Source organism: Scyliorhinus torazame, chromosome 1 (assembly GCF_047496885.1).
Source record: "Scyliorhinus torazame isolate Kashiwa2021f chromosome 1, sScyTor2.1, whole genome shotgun sequence".
Lineage (NCBI taxonomy): Eukaryota > Metazoa > Chordata > Chondrichthyes > Carcharhiniformes > Scyliorhinidae > Scyliorhinus > Scyliorhinus torazame.
The window spans coordinates 9,139,595-9,163,042 of NC_092707.1; the positions used below are offsets into that span (position 1 = coordinate 9,139,595).

At 52.0% G+C, this 23,448-nt stretch overlaps 1 protein-coding gene across 1 annotated transcript in view; it reads right to left on the bottom strand.

The window, feature by feature from the left end:
* LOC140429282 (uncharacterized) overlaps positions 1 to 7,555 on the bottom strand; it is a 166,994-nt gene extending 159,439 nt beyond the window's left edge. Inside the window, exon 1 of the mRNA XM_072516082.1 lies at positions 6,780 to 7,555. Coding sequence (XP_072372183.1) covers positions 6,780 to 7,555 — 776 coding nt within the window. The remainder of the gene's footprint in view (positions 1 to 6,779) is intronic.
* Positions 7,556 to 23,448: the final 15,893 nt, after the last annotated feature.

The following is a 23,448-nucleotide window of genomic DNA, read 5'->3' on the forward strand; positions in this document are numbered from 1 at the left end:
GATCTGCTCCTGGATCTGTTCCTGGATCTGTTCCTGGGTCTGCTCCTGGGTCTGCTCCTGGATCTGTTCCTGGGTCTGCTCCTGGACCTTCTACTGGATCTGCCCCTGGATCAGTACCTGGATCTGCTCCTGGATCTGTTCCTGGATCTGATCCTTGTTCGGCTCTTGATCTGTTCATGGATCTGTTCCTGGATCAGTTCCTGCACCTGATCCTGGATCTGCTCCTGGATCTGCTCCTGGACCTGTTCCGCGATCTGTTCCTGGATCTGCTCCTGGATTTGTTCCGAGATTTGTTCCTGGACCTGCTCCTAGATCTGCTCTGGGATCATTTCATGTATCTGTTACTGGAACTGCTTTGGGATCATTTCCTGGATCTGCTCCTGGATTTGCTCCAGGCTCTGTTCCTGGATCTGCTCCTGGATCTTTTCCTGAATTTGCTCCTGGATCATCTCCAGGATCTACTCCTGGGTCTGCTCCAGGACCTGCTCATGTATCTGCTCCTGGATCTGTTATTGGATCTGCTCCTGGATCTGCTCCTGGATCTGCTTCTGGATCTGCTCCTGGATCTGTTCCTGGATCTATTCCTGGATCTGTTCCTGGATCTGCTCCTGGGTCTGTTCCTGGATCTGTTCCTGGATCTGTTCCTGGATCTGTTCCTGGATCTGCTCCTGGATCTGTACCTGGATCTGTTCCTGGATCTGTTCATAGATCTGTTCCTAGATCTGTTCCTGGATCTGTTCCTGGCTCTGTTCCTGGATCTGCTCCTGGATCTGTTCCTGGATCTGTTCCTGGATCTGTTCCTGGATCTGCTCCTGGATCTGCTCCTGGACCTGTTCCTGGATCTGCTCCTGGATCTGTTCCTGGATCTGTTCCTGGATCAGCTCCTGGATCTGTTCCTGGATCTGTTCCTGGATCTGCTCCTGGATCTGTTCCTGGATCTGCTCCTGGATCTGTTCCTGGATCTGTTCCTGGATCTGTTCCTGGATATGTTCCTGGATATGTTCCTGGATCTTCTCCTGGATCTGTTCCTGGATCTGTTCCTGGATCTGCTCCTGGATCTGCTGTTTGAACAGATCCTGTATCTGCTGCTGGATCTGCTCCAGGATCTGCTCCTGGATCTGATCCTGGATCTGCAGCTGGATCTGCTCCTGGATCAGTTCCTGGATCTGTTCCTGTATCTTCTGCTGGATCTGATCCTGGATCTGCTGCTGGATCTGCTCCTGGATCTGTTCCTGGATCTGCTGCTGGATCTGCTCCTGGATCTGTTCCTGGATCTGCAGTTGGATCTGCTACTGGATCTTCTGCTGGATCTGCTCCTGGATCTGTTCCTTGATCTGCTCCTGGAACTGTTCCTGGATCTGTTCCTGGATCTGCTCCTGGATCTGTTTCTGGATCTGTTCCTGGATCTGTTCCTGGATCTGTTCCTGGGTCTGCTCCAGGATCTGCTCCTGGATCTGCTACTGGATCTGTTCCTAGATCTGCTGCTGGATCTGATCCTGGATCTGTTCCTGGATCTATTCCTGGTTCTGTTCCTGGATCTGCTCCTGGATCTGCTGCTGGATCTGATACTGGATCTGCTCCTGGACCTGCTCCAGGATCTGTTCCTGGATCTGCTCCAGGGTCTGTTCCTGCATCTGCTCCTGGGTCTGTTCCTGGATCTGCTGCTGGATCTGCTCCTGCATCTGATCCTGGATCTGTTCCTGGATCGGCTGCTGGATCTGTTCCTGGATCTGCTCCTGGATCTGTTCCTGGATCTGCTGCTGGATCTGTACCTGGATCTGTTCCTGGATCTGTTCCTGGATCTGTTCCTGGATATGTTCCTGGATCTGCTCCTGGATCTGTTCCTGGATCTGTTCCTGGATCTGCTCCTGTGTCTGCTGCTGGATCTGATCCTGGATCTGATGATGGATCTGCTCCTGGATCTGTTCCTGGATCTGCTACTGGATCTGTTCCTGGATCTTCTGCTGGATCTGATCCTGGATCTGCTGCTGGATCTGCTCCTGGATCTGTTCCTGTATCTGCTGCTGGATCTGCTGCTGGATCTGCTGCGGGATCTGCTCCTGGATCTGCTCCTGGATCTGTTCCTGGATCTGCTCCTGGATCTGTTCCTGGATCTGCTGCTGGATCTGCTCCTGGATCTGCTGCTGGATCTGCTCCTGGATCTGTTCCTGGATCTGCTGTTGGATCTGCTACTGAATCTGCTGCTGGATCTGCTCCTGGATCTATTCCTTGATCTGCTCCTAGACCTGTTCCTGGAACTGTTCCTGCATCTGCTTCTGGACCTGCTCCTGGATCTGCTCCTGGATCTGCTCCATGGTCTGTTCCTGCATCTGCTCCTGGATCTGCTCCTGGATATGCTGCTGGATCTGCTCCTGGATCTGTTCCTGGATCTGCTGCTGGATCTGTTCCTGGATCTGCTCCTGGATCTGTTCCTGGATCTGCTCCTGGATCTGTACCTGGATCTGTTCCTGGATCTGTTCCTGGATCTGTTCCTGGATATGTTCCTGGATCTGCTCCTGGATCTGTTCCTGGATCTGTTCCTGGATCTGCTCCTGGGTCTACTGCTGGATCTGATCCTGGATCTGATGCTGGATCTGATGCTGGATCTGCTCCTGGATCTGCTCCTGGATCTGCTGCTGGATCTGCTCCTGGATCTGTTCCTGGATCTGCTCCTGGATCTTTTCCTGGATCTGTTCCTGGATCTTCTGCTGGATCTGATCCTGGATCTGCTGCCGGATCTGCTCCTGGATCTGTTCCTGGATCTGCTGCTGGATCTGCTCCTGTATCTGCTGCTGGATCTGTTCCTGGATCTGCTCCTGGATCTGTTCCTGGATCTGCTCCTGGGTCTGTTCCTGGATCTGCTGCTGGATCTGCTCCTGGATCTGCTGCTGGATCTGCTCCTGGATCTGTTCCTGGATCTGCTGTTGGATCTGCTACTGGATCTGCTGCTGGATCTGCTCAAGGATCTGTTCCTTGATCTGCTCCTAGACCTGTTCCTGGAACTGTTCCTGGATCTGCTCATGGATCTGTTTCTGGATCTGTTCCTGGATCTGTTCCTGGATCTGTTCCTGGGTCTGCTCCAGGATCTGCTCCTGGATCTGCTCCTGGATCTGTTCCTAGATCTGCTGCTGGATCTGATCCTGGATCTGTTCCTGGATCTATTCCTGGATCTGTTCCTGGATCTGCTCCTGGATCTGCTGCTGGATCTGATCCTGGATCTGCTCCTGGACCTGCTCCTGGATCTGTTCCTGGATCTGCTCCTTGATCTGTTCCTGGACCTGCACCTGGATCTGTTCCTGGATCTGCTGCTGGATCTGCTCCTGGATCTGTTTCTGGATCTGGTCCTGGATCTGCTGCTGGATCTGACCCTGGATCTGCTCCTGGACCTGTTCCTGGATCTGGTCCTGGATCTGCTCCTGTATCTGTTTCTGGACCTGTTCCTGGATCTGTTTCTGGATCTGTTCCTGGATCTGCTCCTGGATCTGTTCTTGGATCAGCTCCTGGATCTAATGCTCGATATGTTCCTGGATCTGCTCCTGGATCTGTTCCTTGATCTGCTCCTGGATCTGCTCCTGGGTTGGTTTCTGTATCTGTTCCTGGATCTGTTCCTGGATCTATTCCTGGATCTGTTCCTGGATCTGCTCCTGGATCTGCTCCTGAATCTGCTCCTGGATCTGCTCCTGGGTTTGTTTCTAGATCTGTTCCTGGATCTGCTCCTGGGCTTGTTTCAGGATCTGTTTCTGGATCTGTACCTGGATCTGGACCTGGATCTGTTTCTGGATCAGTTCCTGGATCTGCTCCTTGATCTGTTTCTGGAACTGTTCCTGGATCTGCTCCTGGATCTGTTTCTGGATCTGTTCCTGGATCTGCTCTTGGATCTGTTTCTGGATCTGCTCCTGGATCAGTTCCTGGATCTGTTCCTGGATCTGCTCCACGATCTGTTTGTGGATCTTTCCTGGATATGCACATGGATCTGTCCCTGGATCTGTTCATAGATCTGTTCGTGGATCTTTCCTGGATCTGCACCTGGATCTGTTCATGGATCTGTTCATAGATCTGTTCCTGGATCTGTTCCTGGATCTGCTCCTGGTTCTGCACATGGATCTGCTCCTGGATCTGTTCCTGGATCTACTCCTGGATCTGTTCCTGGATCTGTTCCTGGACCTGTTCCTGGATCTGTTTCTGGATCTGTTCCTGGATCTGCTCCTGGATCTGTTCTTGGATCAGCTCCTGGATCTGATGCTCGATATGTTCCTGGATCTGCTCCTGGATCTGTTTCTGGATCTGGTCCTGGATCTGCTGCTGGATCTGACCCTGGATCTGCTCCTGGATCTGTTCCTGGATCTGGTCCTGGATCTGCTCCTGTATCTGTTTCTGGACCTGTTCCTGGATCTGTTTCTGGATCTGTTCCTGGATCTGCTCCTGGATCTGTTCTTGGATCAGCTCCTGGATCTGATGCTCGATATGTTCCTGGATCTGCTCCTGGATCTGTTCCTGGATCTGCTCCTGGATCTGCTCCTGGGTTGGTTTCTGTATCTGTTCCTGGATCTGTTCCTGGATCTATTCCTGGATCTGTTCCTGGATCTGCTCCTGGATCTGCTCCTGAATCTGCTCCTGGATCTGCTCCTGGGTTTGTTTCTAGATCTGTTCCTGGATCTGCTCCTGGGCTTGTTTCAGGATCTGTTTCTGGATCTGTACCTGGATCTGGACCTGGATCTGTTTCTGGATCAGTTCCTGGATCTGCTCCTTGATCTGTTCCTGGATCTGCTCCTGGATCTGCTCCTGGATCTGTTCCTGGATCTGTTCCTGGATCTGCTCCTGGATCTGTTCCTGGATCTGTTCCTGGATCTGCTCCTGGATCTGTTCCTGGATCTGTTCCTGGATCTGCTCCTGGATCTGTTCCTGGATCTGTTCCTGGATCTGTTCCTGGATCTGTTCCTGGATCTGCTCCTGGATCTGTTCCTGGATCTGTTCCTGGATCTGTTCATAGATCTGTTCCTAGATCTGTTCCTGGATCTGTTCCTGGCTCTGTTCCTGGATCTGCTCCTGGATCTGTTCCTGGATCTGTTCCTGGATCTGTTCCTGGATCTGCTCCTGGATCTGCTCCTGGACCTGTTCCTGGATCTGCTCCTGGATCTGTTCCTGGATCTGTTCCTGGATCAGCTCCTGGATCTGTTCCTGGATCTGTTCCTGGATCTGCTCCTGGATCTGTTCCTGGATCTGCTCCTGGATCTGTTCCTGGATCTGTTCCTGGATCTGTTCCTGGATATGTTCCTGGATATGTTCCTGGATCTTCTCCTGGATCTGTTCCTGGATCTGTTCCTGGATCTGCTCCTGGATCTGCTGCTTGAACAGATCCTGTATCTGCTGCTGGATCTGCTCCTGGATCTGCTCCTGGATCTGATCCTGGATCTGCTCCTGGATCTGTTCCTGGATCTGTTCCTGGATCTGTTCCTGGATCTTCTGCTGGATCTGATCCTGGATCTGCTGCTGGATCTGCTCCTGGATCTGTTCCTGGATCTGCTGCTGGATCTGCTCCTGGATCTGCTGCTGAATCTGTTCCTGGATCTGTTCCTGGATCTGTTCCTGGATCTGTTCTGGATCTTCTGCTGGATCTGATCCTGGATCTGCAGCTGGATCTGCTCCTGGATCAGTTCCTGGATCTGTTCCTGTATCTTCTGCTGGATCTGATCCTGGATCTGCTGCTGGATCTGCTCCTGGATCTGTTCCTGGATCTGCTGCTGGATCTGCTCCTGGATCTGTTCCTGGATCTGCAGTTGGATCTGCTACTGGATCTTCTGCTGGATCTGCTCCTGGATCTGTTCCTTGATCTGCTCCTGGACCTGTTCCTGGATCTGTTCCTGGATCTGCTCCTGGATCTGTTTCTGGATCTGTTCCTGGATCTGTTCCTGGATCTGTTCCTAGGTCTGCTCCAGGATCTGTTCCTGGATCTGCTACTGGATCTGTTCCTAGATCTGCTGCTGGATCTGATCCTGGATCTGTTCCTGGATCTATTCCTGGTTCTGTTCCTGGATCTGCTCCTGGATCTGCTCCTGGATCTGCTGCTGGATCTGATACTGGATCTGCTCCTGGACCTGCTCCAGGATCTGTTCCTGGATCTGCTCCAGGGTCTGTTCCTGCATCTGCTCCTGGGTCTGTTCCTGGATCTGCTGCTGGATCTGCTCCTGCATCTGATCCTGGATCTGTTCCTGGATCGGCTGCTGGATCTGTTCCTGGATCTGCTCCTGGATCTGTTCCTGGATCTGCTGCTGGATCTGTACCTGGATCTGTTCCTGGATCTGTTCCTGGATCTGTTCCTGGATATGTTCCTGGATCTGCTCCTGGATCTGTTCCTGGATCTGTTCCTGGATCTGCTCCTGTGTCTGCTGCTGGATCTGATCCTGGATCTGATGATGGATCTGCTCCTGGATCTGTTCCTGGATCTGCTCCTGGATCTGTTCCTGGATCTGCTACTGGATCTGTTCCTGGATCTTCTGCTGGATCTGATCCTGGATCTGCTGCTGGATCTGCTGCTGGATCTGTTCCTGTATCTGCTGCTGGATCTGCTGCTGGATCTGCTGCGGGATCTGCTCCTGGATCTGCTCCTGGATCTGTTCCTGGATCTGCTCCTGGATCTGTTCCTGGATCTGCTGCTGGATCTGCTCCTGGATCTGCTGCTGGATCTGCTCCTGGATCTGTTCCTGGATCTGCTGTTGGATCTGCTACTGAATCTGCTGCTGGATCTGCTCCTGGATCTATTCCTTGATCTGCTCCTAGACCTGTTCCTGGAACTGTTCCTGGATCTGCTCCTGGACCTGCTCCTGGATCTGTTCCTGGATCTGCTCCATGGTCTGTTCCTGCATCTGCTCCTGGATCTGCTCCTGGATATGCTGCTGGATCTGCTCCTGGATCTGTTCCTGGATCTGCTGCTGGATCTGTTCCTGGATCTGCTCCTGGATCTGTTCCTGGATCTGCTCCTGGATCTGTACCTGGATCTGTTCCTGGATCTGTTCCTGGATCTGTTCCTGGATATGTTCCTGGATCTGCTCCTGGATCTGTTCCTGGATCTGTTCCTGGATCTGCTCCTGGGTCTACTGCTGGATCTGATCCTGGATCTGATGCTGGATCTGATGCTGGATCTGCTCCTGGATCTGCTCCTGGATCTGCTGCTGGATCTGCTCCTGGATCTGTTCCTGGATCTGCTCCTGGATCTGTTCCTGGATCTGTTCCTGGATCTTCTGCTGGATCTGATCCTGGATCTGCTGCCGGATCTGCTCCTGGATCTGTTCCTGGATCTGCTGCTGGATCTGCTCCTGTATCTGCTGCTGGATCTGTTCCTGGATCTGCTCCTGGATCTGTTCCTGGATCTGCTCGTGGGTCTGTTCCTGGATCTGCTGCTGGATCTGCTCCTGGATCTGCTGCTGGATCTGCTCCTGGATCTGTTCCTGGATCTGCTGTTGGATCTGCTACTGGATCTGCTGCTGGATCTGCTCAAGGATCTGTTCCTTGATCTGCTCCTAGACCTGTTCCTGGAACTGTTCCTGGATCTGCTCATGGATCTGTTTCTGGATCTGTTCCTGGATCTGTTCCTGGGTCTGCTCCAGGATCTGCTCCTGGATCTGCTCCTGGATCTGTTCCTAGATCTGCTGCTGGATCAGATCCTGGATCTGTTCCTGGATCTATTCCTGGATCTGTTCCTGGATCTGCTCCTGGATCTGCTGCTGGATCTGATCCTGGATCTGCTCCTGGACCTGCTCCTGGATCTGTTCCTGGATCTGCTCCTTGATCTGTTCCTGGACCTGCACCTGGATCTGTTCCTATATCTGCTGCTGGATCTGCTCCTGGATCTGTTTCTGGATCTGGTCCTGGATCTGCTGCTGGATCTGACCCTGGATCTGCTCCTGGATCTGTTCCTGGATCTGGTCCTGGATCTGCTCCTGTATCTGTTTCTGGACCTGTTCCTGGATCTGTTTCTGGATCTGTTCCTGGATCTGCTCCTGGATCTGTTCTTGGATCAGCTCCTGGATCTGATGCTCGATATGTTCCTGGATCTGCTCCTGGATCTGTTCCTGGATCTGCTCCTGGATCTGCTCCTGGGTTGGTTTCTGTATCTGTTCCTGGATCTGTTCCTGGATCTATTCCTGGATCTGTTCCTGGATCTGCTCCTGGATCTGCTCCTGAATCTGCTCCTGGATCTGCTCCTGGGTTTGTTTCTAGATCTGTTCCTGGATCTGCTCCTGGGCTTGTTTCAGGATCTGTTTCTGGATCTGTACCTGGATCTGGACCTGGATCTGTTTCTGGATCAGTTCCTGGATCTGCTCCTTGATCTGTTTCTGGAACTGTTCCTGGATCTGCTCCTGGATCTGTTTCTGGATCTGTTCCTGGATCTGCTCTTGGATCTGTTTCTGGATCTGCTCCTGGATCAGTTCCTGGATCTGTTCCTGGATCTGCTCCACGATCTGTTTGTGGATCTTTCCTGGATATGCACATGGATCTGTCCCTGGATCTGTTCATAGATCTGTTCGTGGATCTTTCCTGGATCTGCACCTGGATCTGTTCATGGATCTGTTCATAGATCTGTTCCTGGATCTGTTCCTGGATCTGCTCCTGGTTCTGCACCTGGATCTGCTCCTGGATCTGTTCCTGGATCTACTCCTGGATCTGTTCCTGGATCTGTTCCTGGACCTGTTCCTGGATCTGTTTCTGGATCTGTTCCTGGATCTGCTCCTGGATCTGTTCTTGGATCAGCTCCTGGATCTGATGCTCGATATGTTCCTGGATCTGCTCCTGGATCTGTTTCTGGATCTGGTCCTGGATCTGCTGCTGGATCTGACCCTGGATCTGCTCCTGGATCTGTTCCTGGATCTGGTCCTGGATCTGCTCCTGTATCTGTTTCTGGACCTGTTCCTGGATCTGTTTCTGGATCTGTTCCTGGATCTGCTCCTGGATCTGTTCTTGGATCAGCTCCTGGATCTGATGCTCGATATGTTCCTGGATCTGCTCCTGGATCTGTTCCTGGATCTGCTCCTGGATCTGCTCCTGGGTTGGTTTCTGTATCTCTTCCTGGATCTGTTCCTGGATCTATTCCTGGATCTGTTCCTGGATCTGCTCCTGGATCTGCTCCTGAATCTGCTCCTGGATCTGCTCCTGGGTTTGTTTCTAGATCTGTTCCTGGATCTGCTCCTGGGCTTGTTTCAGGATCTGTTTCTGGATCTGTACCTGGATCTGGACCTGGATCTGTTTCTGGATCAGTTCCTGGATCTGCTCCTTGATCTGTTCCTGGATCTGCTCCTGGATCTGCTCCTGGATCTGTTCCTGGATCTGTTCCTGGATCTGCTCCTGGATCTGTTCCTGGATCTGTTCCTGGGTCTGCTCCTGGGTCTGCTCCTGGATCTGTTCCTGGGTCTGCTCCTGGACCTTCTACTGGATCTGCCCCTGGATCAGTACCTGGATCTGCTCCTGGATCTGTTCCTGGATCTGCTCCTTGTTCGGCTCTTGATCTGTTCATGGATCTGTTCCTGGATCAGTTCCTGCACCTGATCCTGGATCTGCTCCTGGATCTGCTCCTGGACCTGTTCCGCGATCTGTTCCTGGATCTGCTCCTGGATTTGTTCCTAGATTTGTTCCTGGACCTGCTCCTAGATCTGCTCTGGGATCATTTCATGTATCTGTTACTGGAACTGCTCTGGGATCATTTCCTGGATCTGCTCCTGGATTTGCTCCAGGCTCTGTTCCTGGATCTGCTCCTGGATCTTTTCCTGAATTTGCTCCTGGATCATCTCCAGGATCTACTCCTGGGTCTGCTCCAGGAACTGCTCATGTATCTGCTCCTGGATCTGTTATTGGATCTGCTCCTGGATCAGCTCCTGGATCTGCTTCTGGATCTGCTCCTGGATCTGTTCCTGGATCTATTCCTGGATCTGTTCCTGGATCTGCTCCTGGATCTGTTCCTGGATCTGTTCCTGGATCTGTTCCTGGATCTGTTCCTGGATCTGCTCCTGGATCTGTTCCTGGATCTGTTCCTGGATCTGTTCCTGGATCTGTTCATAGATCTGTTCCTAGATCTGTTCCTGGATCTGTTCCTGGCTCTGTTCCTGGATCTGCTCCTGGATCTGTTCCTGGATCTGTTCCTGGATCTGTTCCTGGATCTGCTCCTGGATCTGCTCCTGGACCTGTTCCTGGATCTGCTCCTGGACCTGTTCCTGGATCTGTTCCTGGATCAGCTCCTGGATCTGTTCCTGGATCTGTTCCTGGATCTGCTCCTGGATCTGTTCCTGGATCTGCTCCTGGATCTGTTCCTGGATCTGTTCCTGGATCTGTTCCTGGATATGTTCCTGGATATGTTCCTGGATCTTCTCCTGGATCTGTTCCTGGATCTGTTCCTGGATCTGCTCCTGGATCTGTTCCTGGATCTGTTCCTGGATCTGCTCCTGGGTCTGCTGCTGGATCTGATCCTGGATCTGATGATGGATCTGCTCCTGGATCTGCTCCTGGATCTGCTGCTGGATCTGCTCCTGGATCTGTTCCTGGATCTGCTACTGGATTTGTTCCTGGATCTTCTGCTGGATCTGATCCTGGATCTGCTGCTGGATCTGCTCCTGGATCTGTTCCTGTATCTGCTGCTGGATCTGCTGCTGGATCTGCTGCGGGATCTGCTCCTGGATCTGCTCCTGGATCTGTTCCGGATCTGCTCCTGGATCTGTTCCTGGATCTGCTGCTGGATCTGCTCCTGGATCTGCTGCTGGATCTGCTCCTGGATCTGTTCCTGGATCTGCTGTTGGATCTGCTAATGAATCTGCTGCTGGATCTGCTCCTGGATCTATTCCTTGATCTGCTCCTAGACCTGTTCCTGGAACTGTTCCTGGATCTGCTCCTGGACCTGCTCCTGGATCTGTTCCTGGATCTGCTCCATGGTCTGTTCCTGCATCTGCTCCTGGATCTGCTCCTGGATATGCTGCTGGATCTGCTCCTGGATCCGTTCATGGATCTGCTGCTGGATCTGTTCCTGGATCTGCTCCTGGATCTGTTCCTGGATCTGCTCCTGGATCTGTACCTGGATCTGTTCCTGGATCTGTTCCTGGATCTGTTCCTGGATATGTTCCTGGATCTGCTCCTGGATCTGTTCCTGGATCTGTTCCTGGATCTGCTCCTGGGTCTACTGCTGGATCTGATCCTGGATCTGATGCTGGATCTGATGCTGGATCTGCTCCTGGATCTGCTCCTGGATCTGCTGCTGGATCTGCTCCGGGATCTGTTCCTGGATCTGCTCCTGGACCTGCTCCTGGATCTGTTCCTGGATCTGCTCCATGGTCTGTTCCTGCATCTGCTCCTGGATCTGCTCCTGGATATGCTGCTGGATCTGCTCCTGGATCCGTTCATGGATCTGCTGCTGGATCTGTTCCTGGATCTGCTCCTGGATCTGTTCCTGGATCTGCTCCTGGATCTGTACCTGGATCTGTTCCTGGATCTGTTCCTGGATCTGTTCCTGGATATGTTCCTGGAACTGCTCCTGGATCTGTTCCTGGATCTGTTCCTGGATCTGCTCCTGGGTCTACTGCTGGATCTGATCCTGGATCTGATGCTGGATCTGATGCTGGATCTGCTCCTGGATCTGCTCCTGGATCTGCTGCTGGATCTGCTCCGGGATCTGTTCCTGGATCTGCTCCTGGATCTGTTCCTGGATCTGTTCCTGGATCTTCTGCTGGATCTGATCCTGGATCTGCTGCCGGATCTGCTCCTGGATCTGTTCCTGGATCTGCTGCTGGATCTGCTCCTGTATCTGCTGCTGGATCTGTTCCTGGATCTGCTCCTGGATCTGTTCCTGGATCTGCTCCTGGGTCTGTTCCTGGATCTGCTGCTGGATCTGCTCCTGGATCTGCTGCTGGATCTGCTCCTGGATCTGTTCCTGGATCTGCTGTTGGATCTGCTACTGGATCTGCTGCTGGATCTGCTCAAGGATCTGTTCCTTGATCTGCTCCTAGACCTGTTCCTGGAACTGTTCCTGGATCTGCTCATGGATCTGTTTCTGGATCTGTTCCTGGATCTGTTCCTGGATCTGTTCCTGGGTCTGCTCCAGGATCTGCTCCTGGATCTGCTACTGGATCTGTTCCTAGATCTGCTGCTGGATCTGATCCTGGATCTGTTCCTGGATCTATTCCTGGATCTGTTCCTGGATCTGCTCCTGGATCTGCTGCTGGATCTGATCCTGGATCAGCTCCTGTACCTGCTCCTGGATCTGTTCCTGGATCTGCTCCTTGATCTGTTCCTGGACCTGCACCTGGATCTGTTCCTGGATCTGCTGCTGGATCTGCTCCTGGATCTGTTTCTGGATCTGATCCTGGATCTGCTGCTGGATCTGACCCTGGATCTGCTCCTGGATCTGTTCCTGGATCTGGTCCTGGATCTGCTCCTGTATCTGTTTCTGGACCTGTTCCTGGATCTGTTTCTGGATCTGTTCCTGGATCTGCTCCTGGATCTGTTCTTGGATCAGCTCCTGGATCTGATGCTCGATATGTTCCTGGATCTGCTCCTGGATCTGTTCCTGGATCTGCTCCTGGATCTGCTCCTGGGTTGGTTTCTGTATCTGTTCCTGGATCTGTTCCTGGATCTATTCCTGGATCTGTTCCTGGATCTGCTCCTGGATCTGCTCCTGGATCTGCTCCTGGGTTTGTTTCTAGATCTGTTCCTGGATCTGCTCCTGGGCATGTTTCAGGATCTGTTTCTGGATCTGTACCTGGATCTGGACCTGGATCTGTTTCTGGATCAGTTCCTGGATCTGCTCCTTGATCTGTTTCTGGAACTGTTCCTGGATCTGCTCCTGGATCTGTTTCTGGATCTGTTCCTGGATCTGCTCTTGGATCTGTTTCTGGATCTGCTCCTGGATCAGTTCCTGGATCTGTTCCTGGATCTGCTCCACGATCTGTTTGTGGATCTTTCCTGGATATGCACATGGATCTGTCCCTGGATCTGTTCATAGATCTGTTCGTGGATCTTTCCTGGATCTGCACCTGGATCTGTTCATGGATCTGTTCATAGATCTGTTCCTGGATCTGTTCCTGGATCTGCTCCTGGTTCTGCACCTGGATCTGCTCCTGGATCTGTTCCTGGATCTACTCCTGGATCTGTTCCTGGATCTGTTCCTGGACCTGTTCCTGGATCTGTTTCTGGATCTGTTCCTGGATCTGCTCCTGGATCTGTTCTTGGATCAGCTCCTGGATCTGATGCTCGATATGTTCCTGGATCTGCTCCTGGATCTGTTTCTGGATCTGGTCCTGTATCTGCTGCTGGATCTGACCCTGGATCTGCTCCTGGATCTGTTCCTGGATCTGGTCCTGGATCTGCTCCTGTATCTGTTTCTGGACCTGTTCCTGGATCTGTTTCTGGATCTGTTCCTGGATCTGCTCCTGGATCTGTTCTTGGATCAGCTCCTGGATCTGATGCTCGATATATTCCTGGATCTGCTCCTGGATCTGTTCCTGGATCTGCTCCTGGATCTGCTCCTGGGTCTGCTGCTGGATCTGATCCTGGATCTGATGATGGATCTGCTCCTGGATCTGCTCCTGGATCTGCTGCTGGATCTGCTCCTGGATCTGCTAATGGATCTGTTCCTGGATCTCCTGCTGGATCTGATCCTGGATCTGCTGCTGGATCTGCTCCTGGATCTGTTCCTGTATCTGCTGCTGGATCTGCTGCTGGATCTGCTGCGGGATCTGCTCCTGGATCTGCTCCTGGATCTGTTCCTGGATCTGCTCCTGGATCTGTTCCTGGATCTGCTGCTGGATCTGCTCCTGGATCTGCTGCTGGATCTGCTCCTGGATCTGTTCCTGGATCTGCTGTTGGATCTGCTAATGAATCTGCTGCTGGATCTGCTCCTGGATCTATTCCTTGATATGCTCCTAGACCTGTTCCTGGAACTGTTCCTGGATCTACTCCTGGACCTGCTCCTGGATCTGTTCCTGGATCTGCTCCATGGTCTGTTCCTGCATCTGCTCCTGGATCTGCTCCTGGATATGCTGCTGGATCTGCTCCTGGATCTGTTCCTGGATCTGCTGCTGGATCTGTTCCTGGATCTGCTCCTGGATCTGTTCCTGGATCTGCTCCTGGATCTGTACCTGGATCTGTTCCTGGATCTGTTCCTGGATCTGTTCCTGGATATGTTCCTGGATCTGCTCCTGGATCTGTTCCTGGATCTGTTCCTGGATCTGCTCCTGGATCTGTTTCTGGATCTGGTCCTGTATCTGCTGCTGGATCTGACCCTGGATCTGCTCCTGGATCTGTTCCTGGATCTGGTCCTGGATCTGCTCCTGTATCTGTTTCTGGACCTGTTCCTGGATCTGTTTCTGGATCTGTTCCTGGATCTGCTCCTGGATCTGTTCTTGGATCAGCTCCTGGATCTGATGCTCGATATGTTCCTGGATCTGCTCCTGGATCTGTTCCTGGATCTGCTCCTGGATCTGCTCCTGGGTCTGCTGCTGGATCTGATCCTGGATCTGATGATGGATCTGCTCCTGGATCTGCTGCTGGATCTGCTCCTGGATCTGCTACTGGATCTGTTCCTGGATCTCCTGCTGGATCTGATCCTGGATCTGCTGCTGGATCTGCTCCTGGATCTGTTCCTGTATCTGCTGCTGGATCTGCTGCTGGATCTGCTGCGGGATCTGCTCCTGGATCTGCTCCTGGATCTGTTCCTGGATCTGCTCCTGGATCTGTTCCTGGATCTGCTGCTGGATCTGCTCCTGGATCTGCTGCTGGATCTGCTCCTGGATCTGTTCCTGGATCTGCTGTTGGATCTGCTAATGAATCTGCTGCTGGATCTGCTCCTGGATCTATTCCTTGATATGCTCCTAGACCTGTTCCTGGAACTGTTCCTGGATCTGCTCCTGGACCTGCTCCTGGATCTGTTCCTGGATCTGCTCCATGGTCTGTTCCTGCATCTGCTCCTGGATCTGCTCCTGGATATGCTGCTGGATCTGCTCCTGGATCTGTTCCTGGATCTGCTGCTGGATCTGTTCCTGGATCTGCTCCTGGATCTGTTCCTGGATCTGCTCCTGGATCTGTACCTGGATCTGTTCCTGGATCTGTTCCTGGATCTGTTCCTGGATATGTTCCTGGATCTGCTCCTGGATCTGTTCCTGGATCTGTTCCTGGATCTGCTCCTGGGTCTACTGCTGGATCTGATCCTGGATCTGATGCTGGATCTGATGCTGGATCTGCTCCTGGATCTGCTGCTGGATCTGCTCCTGGATCTGTTCCTGGATCTGCTCCTGGATCTGTTCCTGGATCTGTTCCTGGATCTTCTGCTGGATCTGATCCTGGATCTGCTGCCGGATCTGCTCCTGGATCTGTTCCTGGATCTGCTGCTGGATCTGCTCCTGTATCTGCTGCTGGATCTGTTCCTGGATCTGCTCCTGGATCTGTTCCTGGATCTGCTCCTGGGTCTGTTCCTGGATCTGCTGCTGGATCTGCTCCTGGATCTGCTGCTGGATCTGCTCCTGGATCTGTTCCTGGATCTGCTGTTGGATCTGCTACTGGATCTGCTGCTGGATCTGCTCAAGGATCTGTTCCTGGATCTATTCCTGGATCTGTTCCTGGATCTGCTCCTGGATCTGCTGCTGGATCTGATCCTGGATCTGCTCCTGGACCTGCTCCTGGATCTGTTCCTGGACCTGCTCCTTGATCTGTTCCTGGACCTGCACCTGGATCTGTTCCTGGATCTGCTGCTGGATCTGCTCCTGGATCTGTTTCTGGATCTGGTCCTGGATCTGCTGCTGGATCTGACCCTGGATCTGCTCCTGGATCTGTTCCTGGATCTGGTCCTGGATCTGCTCCTGTATCTGTTTCTGGACCTGTTCCTGGATCTGTTTCTGGATCTGTTCCTGGATCTGCTCCTGGATCTGTTCTTGGATCAGCTCCTGGATCTGATGCTCGATATGTTCCTGGATCTGCTCCTGGATCTGTTCCTGGATCTGCTCCTGGATCTGCTCCTGGGTTGGTTTCTGTATCTGTTCCTGGATCTGTTCCTGGATCTATTCCTGGATCTGTTCCTGGATCTGCTCCTGGATCTGCTCCTGAATCTGCTCCTGGATCTGCTCCTGGGTTTGTTTCTAGATCTGTTCCTGGATCTGCTCCTGGGCTTGTTTCAGGATCTGTTTCTGGATCTGTACCTGGATCTGGACCTGGATCTGTTTCTGGATCAGTTCCTGGATCTGCTCCTTGATCTGTTTCTGGAACTGTTCCTGGATCTGCTCCTGGATCTGTTTCTGGATCTGTTCCTGGATCTGCTCTTGGATCTGTTTCTGGATCTGCTCCTGGATCAGTTCCTGGATCTGTTCCTGGATCTGCTCCACGATCTGTTTGTGGATCTTTCCTGGATATGCACATGGATCTGTCCCTGGATCTGTTCATAGATCTGTTCGTGGATCTTTCCTGGATCTGCACCTGGATCTGTTCATGGATCTGTTCATAGATCTGTTCCTGGATCTGTTCCTGGATCTGCTCCTGGTTCTGCACCTGGATCTGCTCCTGGATCTGTTCCTGGATCTACTCCTGGATCTGTTCCTGGATCTGTTCCTGGACCTGTTCCTGGATCTGTTTCTGGATCTGTTCCTGGATCTGCTCCTGGATCTGTTCTTGGATCAGCTCCTGGATCTGATGCTCGATATGTTCCTGGATCTGCTCCTGGATCTGTTTCTGGATCTGGTCCTGGATCTGCTGCTGGATCTGACCCTGGATCTGCTCCTGGATCTGTTCCTGTATCTGGTCCTGGATCTGCTCCTGTATCTGTTTCTGGACCTGTTCCTGGATCTGTTTCTGGATCTGTTCCTGGATCTGCTCCTGGATCTGTTCTTGGATCAGCTCCTGGATCTGATGCTCGATATGTTCCTGGATCTGCTCCTGGATCTGTTCCTGGATCTGCTCCTGGATCTGCTCCTGGGTTTGTTTCTGTATCTGTTCCTGGATCTGTTCCTGGATCTATTCCTGGATCTGTTCCTGGATCTGCTCCTGCATCTGCTCCTGAATCTGCTCCTGGATCTGCTCCTGGGTTTGTTTCTAGATCTGTTCCTGGATCTGCTCCTGGGCTTGTTTCAGGATCTGTTTCTGGATCTGTACCTGGATCTGGACCTGGATCTGTTTCTGGATCAGTTCCTGGATCTGCTCCTTGATCTGTTTCTGGAACTGTTCCTGGATCTGCTCCTGGATCTGTTTCTGGATCTGTTCCTGGATCTGCTCTTGGATCTGTTTCTGGATCTGCTCCTGGATCAGTTCCTGGATCTGTTCCACGATCTGTTTGTGGATCTTTCCTGGATATGCACATGGATCTGTCCCTGGATCTGTTCATAGATCTGTTCGTGGATCTTTCCTGGATCTGCACCTGGATCTGTTCATGGATCTGTTCATAGATCTGTTCCTGGATCTGTTCCTGGATCTGCTCCTGGTTCTGCACCTGGATCTGCTCCTGTATCTGCTCCTTGATCTGCTCCTGGATTTGTTTCTGGATCTGTTCCTGGATCTGTTCCTGGATCAGTTGCTGGATCTGTTCCTGGATCTGGTGCTGGGTTTGTTTCTGGATCTGTTCCTGGATCTGTTCCTGGATCTGCTCCTGGATCTGCTCCTGGGTTTGTTTCTGGATCTGTTCCTGGATCTGTTCCTGGATCTGTTCCTGGATCTGCTCCTGGATCTGCTCCTGAATCTGCTCCTGGATCTGCTCCTGGGTTTGTTTCTGGATCTGTTCCTGGATCTGTTCCTGGATCTGTTCCTTGATCTGTTCCTGGATCTGTTTCTGGATCTGTTCTTGGGTCTGCTCCTGGATCTGTTCCTGGATCTTTCCTGGATCTGCACCTGGATCTGTCCCTGGATCTGTTCCTGGATGTGCTCCTCGATCTTCTCCTGGATCTGTTCCTGGATCTGCTCCTGGGTTTGTTTCAGGATCTGTTTCTGGATCTGTTCCTCGATCTGTTCCTTGATCTGTTCCTGGATCTGTTTCTGGATCTGTTCCTGGATCTGCTCCTGGGTTTGTTTCAGGATCTGTTTCTGGGTCTGTACCTGGATCTGGGCCTGGATCTGTTTCTGGATCAGTTCCTGGATCTGCTCCTGGATCTGTTTCCTAATCTGTTCCTGGATCTGCTCCTGGATCTGTTTCTGGATCTGTTCCTGGATCTGCTCCTGAATCTGTTTCTGGATCTGCTCCTGGATCAGTTCCTGGATCTGCTCCACGATCTGTTTGTGGATCTTTCCTGGATCTGCACCTGGATCTGTTCATGTATCTGTTCATAGATCTGATCCTGGATCTGCTCCTGGATCTGCTTCTGGATCTGCTCCTGTATCTGCTCCTGGATCTGTTCCTGAATCTACTCCTGGATCTGTTTCTGGATCTGTTCCTGGATCTGTTCTTGGATCTGTTCCTGGATCTGATCCTGGACCTGTATCTAGATCTGCTCATGGATCTGATCCTGGATTGGTTTCTGGATGTACTCCTGGATCTGTTCATGGATTTGATCCTGGATCTGTTCCTTGATCTGTTCCTGGATCTGCTCCTGGATCTGCTCCTGGATTTCCTCCTGGATCTGCTCCTGGATCCGCTCCTGGATCTGTTCCTGGATTACCTCCTGAATCGGCTCCTCGATCTGCTCTTCGATCTACTCCTGGATCTGCTCCTGGATCTGCTCCACGATCTGCTCCTGGATCTGTTCCTGGATCTGCTCCTCTATCTGCTCTTCGATCTGCTCCTTGATCTGCTCTTCGATCTGCTCCTTGATCTATTCCAGAATCTGCTCCTGGATCTGCTCTTGGATCTGCTCCTCGATCTGCTCCTGGATCTGTTCTTGGATCTGCACCTGGACCTATTCCTGGATCTGCTCCTACATCTGTTCCTGGATCTGCTCCTGGATCACTTCCTGGATCTGCTCCTGGATCTGTTCCTCGATCTGCTCCTGGATCACTTCCTGGATCTACTCCTGCATCTGTTCCTCGATCTGCTCCTGGATCTGTTCCTGGATCTGCTCCTGGATCAGTTCCTGGATCTGCTGCTGGATCTGCTCCAGGATCTCCTCCTGGACCTGCTCCTGGACCTGCTCCTGGATCTATTCCTGGATCTGCTCCTGGATCTGCTCCTGGATCTGTTCCTGGATCTGTTCCTGGATCTGCTCCTGGATCTGTTCCTGGATCTGTTCCTGGATCTGTTCCTGGGTCTGCTCCTGGATCTGTTTCTGGATCTGTGCATAGATTTGATCGTGGATCTGCTCCTGGATCTGCTCCTGGATCTGTTCCTGGATCTGTTCCTGGATCTGTTCCTGGATCTGCTCCTGGATCTGTTCCTGGATCTGTTCCTGGATCTGTTCCTGGGTCTGCTCCTGGATCTGTTCCTGGATCTGCTCCTGGATCTGTTCCTTGAGCTGTTCCTGGATCTGTTCCTGCATCTGTTCCTGGATCTGTTCCTGGATCTGCTCCTGGATCTGTTCCTGGATCTGTTCCTGGATCTGTTCCTGGATCTGCTCCTGGATCAGCTCCTGGACCTGTTCCTGGATCTGCTCATGGATCTGTTCCTGGATCTGCTCCTGGATCTGCTCCTGGATCTGTTCTTGGATCTGCTCCTGGATCTGTTCCTCGGTCTGCTCCTGGATCTGTTCCTGGATCTGCTCCTGGATCAGTTCCTGGATCTGCTGCTGGATCTGGTCCAGGATCTCCTCCTGGACCTGCTCCTGGACCTGCTGCTGGATCTGTTCCTGGATCTGCTCCTGGATCTGTTCATGGATCTGTTCATGGATCTGTTCATGGATCTGCTCCTGGATCTGTTCCTGGATCTGTTCCTGGGTCTGCTCCTGGGTCTGCTCCTGGATCTGTTCCTCGATCTGCTCCTGGACCTACTACTGGATCTGCCCCTGGATCAGTACCTGGATCTGCTCCTGTATCTGCTCCTTGATCTGCTCCTGGATTTGTTTCTGGATCTGTTCCTGGATCTGTTCCTGGATCAGTTGCTGGATCTGTTCCTGGATCTGGTGCTGGGTTTGTTTCTGGATCTGTTCCTGGATCTGTTCCTGGATCTGCTCCTGGATCTGCTCCTGGGTTTGTTTCTGGATCTGTTCCTGGATCTGTTCCTGGATCTGCTCCTGGATCTGCTCCTGAATCTGCTCCTGGATCTGCTCCTGGGTTTGTTTCTGGATCTGTTCCTGGATCTGTTCCTGGATCAGTTGCTGGATCTGTTCTTGGAACTGCTCCTGGGTGTGTTTCTGGATCTGTTCCTGGATCTGTTCCTTGATCTGTTCCTGGATCTGTTTCTGGATCTGTTCTTGGATCTGCTCCTGGATCTGTTCCTGGATCTTTCCTGGATCTGCACCTGGATCTGTCCCTGGATCTGTTCCTGGATGTGCTCCTCGATCTTCTCCTGGATCTGTTCCTGGATCTGCTCCTGGGTTTATTTCAGGATCTGTTTCTGGATCTGTTCTTGGATCTGTTCCTTGATCTGTTCCTGGATCTGTTTCTGGATCTGTTCCTGGATCTGCTCCTGGGTTTGTTTCAGGATCTGTTTCTGGGTCTGTACCTGGATCTGGGCCTGGATCTGTTTCTGGATCAGTTCCTGGATCTGCTCCTGGATCTGTTTCCTAATCTGTTCCTGGATCTGCTCCTGGATCTGTTTCTGGATCTGTTCCTGGATCTGCTCCTGAATCTGTTTCTGGATCTGCTCCTGGATCAGTTCCTGGATCTGCTCCACGATCTGTTTGTGGATCTTTCCTGGATCTGCACCTGGATCTGTTCATGTATCTGTTCATAGATCTGATCCTGGATCTGCTCCTGGATCTGCTTCTGGATCTGCTCCTGTATCTGCTCCTGGATCTGTTCCTGAATCTACTCCTGGATCTGTTTCTGGATCTGTTCCTGGATCTGTTCTTGGATCTGTTCCTGGATCTGATCCTGGACCTGTATCTAGATCTGCTCATGGATCTGATCCTGGATTGGTTTCTGGATGTACTCCTGGATCTGTTCATGGATTTGATCCTGGATCTGTTCCTTGATCTGTTCCTGGATCTGCTCCTGGATCTGCTCCTGGATTTCCTCCTGGATCTGCTCCTGGATCCGCTCCTGGATCTGTTCCTGGATTACCTCCTGAATCGGCTCCTCGATCTGCTCTTCGATCTACTCCTGGATCTGCTCCTGGATCTGCTCCACGATCTGCTCCTGGATCTGTTCCTGGATCTGCTCCTCTATCTGCTCTTCGATCTGCTCCTTGATCTGCTCTTCGATCTGCTCCTTGATCTATTCCAGAATCTGCTCCTGGATCTGCTCTTGGATCTGCTCCTCGATCTGCTCCTGGATCTGTTCTTGGATCTGCACCTGGACCTTTTCCTGGATCTGTTCCTACATCTGTTCCTGGATCTGCTCCTGGATCACTTCCTGGATCTACTCCTGCATCTGTTCCTCGATCTGCTCCTGGATCTGTTCCTGGATCTGCTCCTGGATCAGTTCCTGGATCTGCTGCTGGATCTGCTCCAGGATCTCCTCCTGGACCTGCTCCTGGACCTGCTCCTGGATCTATTCCTGGATCTGCTCCTGGATCTGCTCCTGGATCTGTTCCTGGATCTGTTCCTGGATCTGCTCCTGGATCTGTTCCTGGATCTGTTCCTGGATCTGTTCCTGGGTCTGCTCCTGGATCTGTTTCTGGATCTGTGCATAGATTTGATCGTGGATCTGCTCCTGGATCTGCTCCTGGATCTGTTCCTGGATCTGTTCCTGGATCTGTTCCTGGATCTGCTCCTGGATCTGTTCCTGGATCTGTTCCTGGATCTGTTCCTGGGTCTGCTCCTGGATCTGTTCCTGGATCTGCTCCTGGATCTGTTCCTTGAGCTGTTCCTGGATCTGTTCCTGCATCTGTTCCTGGATCTGTTCCTGGATCTGCTCCTGGATCTGTTCCTGGATCTGTTCCTGGATCTGTTCCTGGATCTGCTCCTGGATCAGCTCCTGGACCTGTTCCTGGATCTGCTCATGGATCTGTTCCTGGATCTGCTCCTGGATCTGCTCCTGGATCTGTTCTTGGATCTGCTCCTGGATCTGTTCCTCGGTCTGCTCCTGGATCTGTTCCTGGATCTGCTCCTGGATCAGTTCCTGGATCTGCTGCTGGATCTGGTCCAGGATCTCCTCCTGGACCTGCTCCTGGACCTGCTGCTGGATCTGTTCCTGGATCTGCTCCTGGATCTGTTCATGGATCTGTTCATGGATCTGTTCATGGATCTGCTCCTGGATCTGTTCCTGGATCTGTTCCTGGGTCTGCTCCTGGGTCTGCTCCTGGATCTGTTCCTCGATCTGCTCCTGGACCTACTACTGGATCTGCCCCTGGATCAGTACCTGGATCTGCTCCTGTATCTGCTCCTTGATCTGCTCCTGGATTTGTTTCTGGATCTGTTCCTGGATCTGTTCCTGGATCAGTTGCTGGATCTGTTCCTGGATCTGGTGCTGGGTTTGTTTCTGGATCTGTTCCTGGATCTGTTCCTGGATCTGCTCCTGGATCTGCTCCTGGGTTTGTTTCTGGATCTGTTCCTGGATCTGTTCCTGGATCTGCTCCTGGATCTGCTCCTGAATCTGCTCCTGGATCTGCTCCTGGGTTTGTTTCTGGATCTGTTCCTGGATCTGTTCCTGGATCAGTTGCTGGATCTGTTCTTGGATCTGCTCCTGGGTGTGTTTCTGGATCTGTTCCTGGATCTGTTCCTTGATCTGTTCCTGGATCTGTTTCTGGATCTGTTCTTGGATCTGCTCCTGGATCTGTTCCTGGATCTTTCCTGGATCTGCACCTGGATCTGTCCCTGGATCTGTTCCTGGATGTGCTCCTCGATCTTCTCCTGGATCTGTTCCTGGATCTGCTCCTGGGTTTATTTCAGGATCTGTTTCTGGATCTGTTCTTGGATCTGTTCCTTGATCTGTTCCTGGATCTGTTTCTGGATCTGTTCCTGGATCTGCTCCTGGGTTTGTTTCAGGATCTGTTTCTGGGTCTGTACCTGGATCTGGGCCTGGATCTGTTTCTGGATCAGTTCCTGGATCTGCTCCTGGATCTGTTTCCTAATCTGTTCCTGGATCTGCTCCTGGATCTGTTTCTGGATCTGTTCCTGGATCTGCTCCTGAATCTGTTTCTGGATCTGCTCCTGGATCAGTTCCTGGATCTGCTCCACGATCTGTTTGTGGATCTTTCCTGGATCTGCACCTGGATCTGTTCATGTATCTGTTCATAGATCTGATCCTGGATCTGCTCCTGGATCTGCTTCTGGATCTGCTCCTGTATCTGCTCCTGGATCTGTTCCTGAATCTACTCCTGGATCTGTTTCTGGATCTGTTCCTGGATCTGTTCTTGGATCTGTTCCTGGATCTGATCCTGGACCTGTATCTAGATCTGCTCATGGATCTGATCCTGGATTGGTTTCTGGATGTACTCCTGGATCTGTTCATGGATTTGATCCTGGATCTGTT